General features: G+C 39.3%; 1 protein-coding gene across 1 annotated transcript; it reads left to right on the top strand.

Annotated features, from left to right (window-relative positions):
- The first annotated feature begins 392 nt into the window (after positions 1 to 392).
- Positions 393 to 9955, top strand: isy1 (ISY1 splicing factor homolog). Its single transcript, XM_061874480.1, has 11 exons — positions 393 to 537; positions 2190 to 2212; positions 4260 to 4311; positions 4395 to 4460; positions 4570 to 4612; positions 4688 to 4800; positions 6003 to 6120; positions 6194 to 6316; positions 9424 to 9527; positions 9617 to 9709; positions 9782 to 9955. Exons 1-11 carry the CDS (start codon positions 535 to 537, stop codon positions 9887 to 9889), a joined length of 846 nt encoding a protein of 281 aa, XP_061730464.1. The 5' UTR covers positions 393 to 534; the 3' UTR covers positions 9890 to 9955.
- Positions 9956 to 10684: the final 729 nt, after the last annotated feature.

The following is a 10684-nucleotide window of genomic DNA, read 5'->3' as shown; positions in this document are numbered from 1 at the left end:
AAAGATCACGAGCCAGGGATTGAACCCTGACTATTCAGAACCTTCGTATTGTGAGGCAGACGCACTAACCCCTCTGCCACCGTGAAGCCCAATTCTAAACATTTCTTCACAAAAAAAAAAAAAATCTGTAACATAAAAATTTATGGAACATGTCCACAAAAAATCTAGCTGTCCACACTGAATATTGAATTGTTGCATTTCTTTTATGAACTTACATTCATATTTTGTTGAAGTATTATTCAATAAATACATTTATAAAGGATTTTTGAAACTTTGCTGTTTTTACCTTCAAGTACCCCAGGGGTACGCGTACCCCCATTTGAGAACCATTGAAATATAGGATGCCCAAGCTACATACTCCGATACAGTAGGTGGCGGTATGTCCCTTTTTTTGTCAAAGCCGCAACCGGAAGTTAAATTTTTTAGCTCGGAAGTACCTCTGTTGTGGTCCGTGGCTTGTTAAGAAGGCAGCACTGCTGCACAACATTATTTTGTCCATCAACTCTTGACAAGGTCTAAAATTAATCTGCAGCGATGGTGAGTGAAAACCTTTTTACTACGTTTTTTCAAAAATTAAGATTTATATCCCCTCTGCACACAGATAACCTAGCACACCGTTAGCTTCCATAGAAAACATGGTTGAGTGTGTGAATATGAACACCCATCCATCCATTTCCTACCGCTTGTCCCTTTTTGGGGGCGCGGGGGTACGTGATCGTTTTTCATCTCGTTAGAATCTTCATCAAATATGTGACGAACCTTCGAGTGGAATCAAGCAATATTTTACCATGAATTGATTTACGTGGACCCCGACTTAAACAAGTTGAAAAACGTTTTCGGGTGTTACCATTCAGTGGTCAATTGTACGGAATATGTACTGTACTGTACAATCTGCATACTTGCCAACACGCCCGAATTTTCCAGGAGACTCCCGAAATTCAGCGAGTCTCCCGAAAACCTCCCGGGACAAATTTTCTCCCGAAATTCAGACGGAGCTGGAAGTCACGGCCACTCCAGCTCCATGATAACCTGACTCAATGTTGTGACCCTCTTAAATAGGACAATACTGCCATCTACTGTACATAGAATAGATTGTAAATATATTCTACATTTAAGTGCAGTCAAGGAACATGCATCAGGTAGTTTGTTCTGAAGCCCACAGTAAAGAGACGTAACTTCATCACGTCGCCTGGTTATTGACTCCAACCCAATATATTACACCGTCGATGAACAAAATGAAGAAATACGCTTGCAAGTTCCAGAACGAATGGAAACAAGAATTTCAGTTTATTCAGGAGAGTTCGAAGGGGAAGGGGTATGTTGCCTGTAAATTTTGTAGAACAGACTTCTCCATTGAACACGGTGAATGGATATACTCAGCCATGAACGGTCAGTCAGCAACGCACAAAGCGTCCGCAGCGCAGTATCGTTCACAACCCAGTATTATGGGCCACCTCGCAAAATGGAGACCCGATGGTGTATCTTATGTTGAGACAAAGATGGCTATGCTGATAGCTGGAAGCAACATCCCGCTCTAATTTGCGGATGTCTACAACAAACCCGTGAAGGATGTTCCCGGATTCGGAGATCGCTCGCCAATACACAAATGGCAGAACAATTGTTACTCAAATAGCGAAAGGTAAGTGTTGTTGTTTTTTTTAGTAACCAGCAAGCACAGTACAGTTAGTAGAACAATTGTGTTTTTATTACTGTGTATTTGATAGGTGCCATCTGAAATTCAACTATTTATTTTATGTATATATATAAAAAAATAAATATATATATAGCTAGAATTCACTTAATGTCAAGTTTTTCATTCATATATATATATTTATATATATGAATTACTCGAGTTGGTGAATTATACGCCACCCCTCTTAACCACGCCCCCCGCCCCAACCACGCCTCCGCTAGAACCCCCGACCACGCCCCTCCACCCCCCACCTCCCGAAATCGGAGGTCTCAAGGTTGGCAAGTATGCAATCTACTAATAAAAGTTTCAATCAATCAATTGATTCTGATAGTGTGAGGCAGTGGTTATAAGTTGTCTTAAGTAACACAAAAAACATAGCTTATGAATAACATTTTAAAGCCTGTAGCTTTTGTACAAGATTGAAAGCAAATTCTTGCTTAACTGACAACTCAGACTATGTCATGATGATTTAACAATGTATTGTGTGTTTCCACAGGCACGAAATGCTGAAAAGGCTATGTGAGTACTAATACATGTCCTGCTGAGAATATTTTAAAACACACACACACACACACACACACACACACACACACAGGTGGTTATGTAGTCATTTAGGGGCCCAAGACAAATCTAGGCATTAAGGCCCCATCTTATTGTATTGTTTGTTGTTAGAAACTAACATTGAAATTTGCTGATCTCAATGTTGTCGCTGTGATAGGAACCTTAATCAACATTTATTCAAGCTCATACTCCATCAGGCACCTTCAGTTTTGTTCCCACAGTGTTCGATTCTAGAACTCCTTGATTCCATACTCCATCCAGCTGTATAATTACTCGCCACACAGCAATAAATGTTCGTCCATTGCCTGACCGCTTTTATACTAGTTACCTCTCTTTGTTTAAAATGTATATTTTCGGCTGGATCTACTCTTTAGTTTATGATGCCCTTTTTTTTGCCAAAGCAGTTACATATACTGTAATATTCTACATGGTAATTGGGATTTGCTATATATTGTATATACTATATAAAAATATAATATAATATATCAGTATACTGTATATATATAATATGTAAATATTACATATGTGTTATATTTTATATTGCTACTACGGTGCATTTTTAGTCTACTTTATACCTGGATTAACCTTTCCATCCTCACACTTTCCATCCTTTGTAATTGAGCTACTTTGTGGAACAATTTCCCTTGTGGATCTATAAAGTTTGTCTAGGCAAGGCAAGGAAACTTTATCTATTTAGCACATTTACAACAATTTTTAAATTGAACCAAAGTGCTTTACAGGTTAAAAAGCATAGAGCAAAAAAACAAACAAAGAAGATAAAAAATTAATGAGCTAAACAAGATAGTGCAAAAGTAATACGATAAAAGGAGTCAAATAAAAAGTGAAAAATAAATAAATTGCAAAATAAAAAAAGTGCGCTTTTTGTACAGTACAGTTTGACTGAATGTCGCGCTATTATTGTTATACCGGTAGTCAGAAATGGGTGACTGGTGGGAAAAAGACAGCTCTTGACGGTGGCCGTTTTGGGACGAGCAGACTGTTGACAAAAATACTTTTCTCTCAAGTTTATTGATATTACCAGGCCATCGATAACAATAGTCATTTTGAGCGCTTTGATGCTCACATAATTAAAATGAAAAGTGTCACTCTTCACTTCTGGTGTTGCACTTACTGTTACTTAAAAACACTTTGACACCATAGGTCATTTTCAATTAAAACCGTTTTCTTTGCACCTTCTCCTCTTCTCCGCTCTAAACCGCGCCTTTAGGTTTGCTGGATCAAGTGTGCACATGCGTAGCAACATGGAAAGGAGAGGGGAGCTGTCAAAATTATGATGATTTTTAAGCACAAAAAATAAGACAAAAATGAATAAATACTTGTTTCAAAAAGAAGAACATCTTATTACCATATTTTTCCGAGTATAAGTCGCTCCGGAGTATAAGTCGCACCTGCCAAAAATGCATAATAAAGAAGGAAAGAAACATATAGAAGTCGCACTGGAGTGTAAGTCGCATTTTTGGGGGAAATTTATTTGATAAAACCCAACACCAAGAATAGACATTTAAAAGGCAATTTAAAATAAGTAAAGAATAGTGAACAACAGGCTGAATAAGTGTACGTTATATGACGCATAAATAACCAACTGAGAAGGTGCCTGGTATGTTAACGTAACATATGGTAAGAGTCATTCAAATAACTATAACATATAGAACATCTTATATGTTTACCAAACAATCTGTCACTCCTAATTGCAAAATCCCATGTGAATGAGCTAAATAATATTGATATTTTACGGTAATATGTTAATAGTTTTACACATTAGTCGCTCCTGAGTATAATTCGTACCCTTGGCCAAACTATGAAAAAAACTGCGAATTATAGTCCAAAATACAGTAATTGTTTTTGATTAGTCTTTTGGGGGGGTCGGGCAACTGCCTGTGTTTGTCTACTGGTAGGGCCACCCCTGCACACACACGCACCAGCCCAAGGTGATCAACAGTTTGAGGGTTGATCCACAAGTAATACTGTATCTCTGTTGCCTCAGGACCGCCCTGGCGCGCTTCAGACAGGCTCAGCTGGAGGAGGGAAAATTCAAGGTCGGATGTTGTGTTTATGCTCTTAAGTTTGGCAGAGCACAGAAGCTGTTCAACGTTGTCTCATGTTTGTTAATGACTTGCAGGAAAGGAGACCCTACCTGGCGTCTGAGTGCAACGATCTTCATAAAGCGGAGAAATGGAGGAGACAGGTTGGTTGTGTCACTGTGCAAACGCTACGCTGACTGGTGTGTGTTGATCTGCACTGAAATAAGTGTGTATGTGTGTGTGCGTGCGTGCGTGCGTGCGTGTATGTTTCAGATCATCAGCGAGATCTCCAAAAAAGTGTCCCAAATTCAAAATGGTGAGTACAAACCGTCCGGCCGTCTCCTACCCGTGTGCGAAATTAACACCATCCGTCTTCCTGCCTGCCTTACAGCTGGTTTGGGCGAGTTCAAGATTCGGGATCTGAACGACGAAATCAACAAGCTGCTGAGAGAAAAAGGTCACTGGCAATATCGGATTCGAGAGCTCGGAGGATTCGACTATAAGGTATGTTGCCATCAGGAACGTTAGTGATCCGTATTGTAATTAGAGATGTCCGATAATGGCTTTTTCGCCTATATCCGATATTCCGATAATTTCCAACTCTTAATTACCGGTACAGATATCAACCGATACCGATAAATACAGTGGTGGAATTAACACATTATCATGCCTAATTTTGTTGGGATGCCCTGCTGGATGCATTAAAAAATTTAACAAGGTTTTACTAAAGAAATCAACTCCATTTATGGAAAAAAATGCCAACATGGCACTGCCATATTTATTATTGAAGTCACAAAGTGCATTAATTTTTTTTAACATGCCTCAAAACAGCAGCTTGGAATTTGGGACATAGGAAGTCGAGGTTGGGTGGAGTGGGGTTGAAGTGGAGAGGTAGGAGGTAGCGGGGGGTGTATATTGTAGCGTCCCGGAAGAGTTAGTGCTGCAAGTGATTCTGGGTAGTTGTTCTGTTGTGTTTGTTGTGTTACGGTGCGGATGTTCTCCCAAAATGTGTTTGTCAATCTTGTTTGGTGTGGGTTGACAGTGTGGCGCATATTTGTAACAGTGTTGAAGTTGTTTATACAACCACCCTCAGTGTGACCTGTATGGCTGTTGACCAGGTATGCTTGCATTCACTTGTGTGTGACGAAAAGCCGTAGACATTATGTGATTGGGCTGGCACGCAAAGGGAGTGCCTTTAAGGTTTATTGGCGCTCTGTTCTTCTCCTTACGTCGTGCACACGTAGGGACAAAGTGGGGAAGTTGGGAGAGTGGCCAGGCCAGCAATCTGAGGGTTACTAGTTCAATCCCCACTCTCTACCATCCTAGTCACGTCCATTGTGTCCTTGAGCAAGACACTTCACCCTTGCTCCTGAGGGGTCCTGGTTAGCGCCGTGCATGGCAGCTCTAGCCATCAGTGTGTGAATGTGTGTGTGTGTGTGTTAATGAGTGAATGTGGAAAAAGTATCAAAGCGCTTTGAGTTCCTTAAAATAAGGTAGAAAATTGCTATACAAGTACAACTCATTTACCATTTACACAGCAGCGTTTTAAAAAGTCATACATTTTACTTATTTTAAACCTATACCGATAATTTTGAAACCAATACCGATAATTTCCAATATTACATTATAAAGCATTTATCGGCCAATAATATCGGCAGGCTGATATTATCGGATATCTCTAATCGTAATGTGTGTCTGTTTCGCAGCACTACGGGCCCAGAATGTTGGACCAAGAGGGGAGAGAGGTTCCAGGGAATCGAGGCTATAAATACTTTGGGGCAGCCAGAGATTTACCGGGTGTCCGGGATCTGTTTGAGAAAGAGCGTACGTACTTTGTTTGCTTCCACTTTGTGTCCGCCGCCCACTCATCATTTTGTGTCATCCGTGTCACCCTCAGCCGCCCCGGATCTCCGCAAGACCAGAGGAGAGCTGATGAAGGAGGTGGACGCCGAGTATTACGGCTACAGAGATGAAGACGACGGCGTCCTGCTTCCTCTTGAGATGCAGTACGAGAAGCAAGGTTTGGTTTGTCTACTTTAAAATTAGAGTTGGAGGTTTGAGCAACAGGCTTCCATAGTTAGCCAGTACAAAGCAGCAGACTGGCCAAGTCATACAAATTGAGCATCGATGTTGGTCTCCATACAGTTTGGTAAATATACAGTCGTGGTAAAAAGTTTACATACACTTGTAAAGAACATTATGTCATGGCTGTCTTGAGTTTCTAATAATTTGTACAACTTATTTTTTTGTGATAGAGTGATTGGAGCACATATGTGTTGGTCACAAAAAACATTAAAGACAATGGCCCCAAACACACGTCAAATGTGGTAAAGGAATGGCTAAATCAGGCTCAAATTGAGGTTTTAGAATGGCCTTCCCAAAGTCCTGACTTAAACGACGTGTGGACAATGCTGAAGAATTAAGTCCATGTCAGAAAACCAACAAATTTGGCTGAACTGCACCAATTTTGTCAAGAAGAGTGGTCAACAATTCAACCAGAAACTTCTGGGTGGCTACCGAAAGCTCCTTATTGCAGTGAAACTTGCCAAGGGACTTGTAAGCAAATATTAACATTTCTGTATGTATACTTTTGACCCAGCAGATTTGGTCTCATTTTCAGTAGACCCATAATTAATTCATAAAACAACCAAACTTCATCAATATTTATTGTGACCAACAAGTATGTGCTCCAATCACTCTATCATAAAAAAATAAGAGTTGTAGAAATTATTGGAAACTCAGAACAGCCATGACAATATGTTTTTTACAAGTGTGTGTACATTTTTGACCACGACTGTCAGTCTAAGTAAAAATGTATTTGACGTTTAATGTCAATTTGTTCCAATGAAAGCTAATTTGTGAAATGTTTTGTAGGATTTTAAAACGATTGGAATGCTAATTTTCTTTAGCCTGTCAGTAGGGTTATCCACTGTATGTCAGCAGAGGTGGGTAGTAACGCGCTACATTTACTCCGTTACATCTACTTGAGTAACTTTTGGGATAAATTGTACTTCTAAGAGTAGTTTTTATGCAACATACTTTTACTTGAGTATATTTATAGAGAAGAAACGCTACTTTTACTCCGCTCCATTTATCTGCAATCAGGTCGCTACTCGCTACTTTTTTTTTATCGATCTGTTAATGCACGCTTTGTTTGTTTTGATTTTGTCAGACACGCATTCAAAGTAGGAACTACGCATGCCTGCGTTTCACCAATCACATGCAGTCACTGGTGACGTTGGACCAATCAAACAGAGCCAGGTGGTCACGTGACCGTCAAGCGTAGAACCCGACATGTTGAAAAACTTATTGGGGTGTTACCATTTAGTGATCAACTGTACGGAATATGTACTGTACTGTGCAATCTACTAATAAAAGTTTCAATCTATAAATGAATCAATCAAAAGTGTAAACGAAAAAAGACACTTTTTATTTCAACCGTACTTCCAACCCTAAGCCGAAAACTGATCGCACAGTTCCTGTCTTCACAATAAAAGTGCCGCTCCATCGCGCCTGCGCTAACAAAATAAGAGTCTCCGAAAGCCAGAGCAAACAAGCTAGCAAGCTACGGAGTTTGCCGCCAATGTATTTCTTGTAAAGTGTATAAAAACAAATATGGAAGCTGGACAAATAAGATGCCAAAAACCAACGACTTTCATGATGTATTAGACAGGAAGGAGGAACTTTTTTTCTCCTCCATTTGAAAACCGGGACGTTATCAGCACTTCTGTCAGGTAATACACCAACTTATATTTTTGTCTTCATTAAAGATAGGAATCTATATGTTAAACATGCATGTATATTCATTAAAACACTTTTAACATGTGAACAAAAATGGCAAAATAAATAAATATAAATTATATACTGTATATATAAAGGTATGTATATATATGATATGTGTGTATGTATATGTACAGTATATATGAGGTAGATCACCTCGACTTGGTCATTTATTAAGTAATTGATAAACGTTGAAAATCTTATTGGGGTGTTACCATTTAGTGGTCAATTGTACGGAATATGTACTGTGCAATCTACTAATACAAGTTTCAATCAATCAATCAATGCCTACTGAGCCTATGGTGCTGTTAAGTTATTGTGGCTCAATTTGCCTTAATTTTTATTTTATTTTAAAGTATTATTATTTAATATATAATATTGTTTTAGTTGCTTAAGAGATATTCCTGGCTGTGAATTTGCTCATTGCTATTTTTATGTTTTTATGCATTATTTGTTGCCGTAATCATTAAACAAACAGGTTACTCATCAGTTACTCAGTACTTGTGTAGTTTTTTCCCAACATACTTTTTACTTTTACTCAAGTAAATATTTGGGTGACTACTTCTTACTTTTACTTGAGTAATAAATCTCTAAAGTAACAGTACTCTTACTTGAGTACAATTTCTGGCTACTCTACACACCTCTGTATGTCAGCATTCAGGTGGCGGCATAAGAATTAACCATCATCCTGTATATTGCTTTTTTTCAATTTATAACAAACGGTATTGTTGATTTAACAGGATTTCTACATGTATGTGCACTTCATGTGTAAATTAACATACTTTCCTGAAAGACTGTTCACATATCTGCAAATAATGCAAGGGTGTACAAAGTGCAGTAGTACATTGTCGTCATGAAATAAGCAGCAACAATTGAAAAATACAGTAAATCTATACAATGTAATAAGAAAAAGGTATATAATCTATATATAATATATTTATAAATAAATATATGTTTATACTAATAACTTTTAACATGTATTTGTCTTTGAATATACGTATACACTTTATTAGCCTTTAAAAAAAAAAAAGTGTCATAGCTATCCATCCATTTACTACCGCTTGTCCCTTTCGGGGTCATGGGGGGTGCTTGCGCCTTTCTCGGCTGCATTCGGGGGGAAGGCGGGGTACAGCCTGGACAAGTCGCCACCTCATCACAGGCCCAACACATATAGACAGACAACATTCAGGCGCACATTCACACTTTAGGGCCAATTTAGTGTTGCCAATAACCCTATCCAATCATGCAAATTAAATGATAATATAATTTTAACACGGCCCCCACCCCACGTCCTGGTCACGCCTCCCACTGACACAAATTGATTATTGTTTGTGTGTGTGTATGTAGCCGTGTTGGAGGCAGTACAGAAGTGGAGAACGGACTGGAATAATTCGGGAGACAAGCATCAAGAGGAAGAAGAGGAGAGCATCTATCGTGTCCAAAACGACGAGGTGAAGCGAGCCGACTCGTTTGGCCTTACTGTGTGGTCATGTGACCTTCAATTGACCGCTGCTCGTGGTGTGTGCGTGTGTCCTCACAGCCCGAGGAGGATGAGCGACAGCCGGAGGAGATGGACGACGAGGAAGGAGGCGTAGCCTTTTTTGCACACGTGCCTGTTCCATCGCAGAAAGAGGTCACACACACTTCTATTGTGAGTCTTGTCCATCTTGAGCCAGCTTTAACAGAAAGTGTGTGTGTGTGTCAGGTTGAGGAGGCTCTGGTGAGGAGGAAGAAGATGGAGTTGTTGCAGCGTTACGCCAGTGAAACTCTGCAAGCTCAGAGTCAAGAAGCGCGAACTCTGCTGGGACTCTAAACTGTGTCTGTTTTCTGTCTTGATGTTGTTTTTTTAAATTTTGCCAATAAAAGATTCTGAAATCCTCATCGGGTCATGTGATTGAAAATGAAACACAAAATGTCATTTATCCATGTGATAAGACGTAACAACAAAATAAACTATTATATAGTTATACCCCAGTTATACAGTACTTCCAGCTTTTAGCCATGAATTGACTAACTTGGACCCCGACTTAAACAAGTTGAAAAACTTACTGGGGTGTTACCATTTAGTGGTCAATTGTACAGAAAACGTACTGTACTGTGCAATCTACCAATAAATGTTTCAATCAATCAAAAATGACAGAAATGACACCTGTACATAAGACACATATTAGCTTTGTGTGTGATCAGCTTATTGTGATTTAGCAAAGTTAAGCTGCTAACATATTTCATTGAATGTATATTTTAATTCTTTCAACAATGTGATTGTCAATAGTTGCTTCTCTTGGGCTGTTTTTGTCTTTGTGTACGCCTGACAAACTACTCAGAGCGACAAGCATTTTTTTCCATCCATCAATTTTCTACCATTTGTCCCTCTTGAAGTTGTGGGGAGGCTGGAGCCTATCCCATGAGCACATAGGTGGAAGGCGGTGTACACCCTCGACAAGTCGCCACCTCTTTGCAGAAAGACAATATTCACACTCGGGCCAACTTACTGTTGCCAATCAACCTATCCCCAGGTGCATGTATTTTCTGTTCAATGGAATTGTGAAAAATATATATATACAGTATATATATATATATATATACACCGTTCTAGAGGTTGCCCTCT

This window comes from Nerophis ophidion, linkage group LG16 (assembly GCF_033978795.1).
Source record: "Nerophis ophidion isolate RoL-2023_Sa linkage group LG16, RoL_Noph_v1.0, whole genome shotgun sequence".
In the NCBI taxonomy this organism is placed as follows: domain Eukaryota; kingdom Metazoa; phylum Chordata; class Actinopteri; order Syngnathiformes; family Syngnathidae; genus Nerophis; species Nerophis ophidion.
The sequence above is the reverse complement of the archived record's forward strand: the minus strand, read 5'-3'. Positions and strand labels throughout refer to the sequence as shown.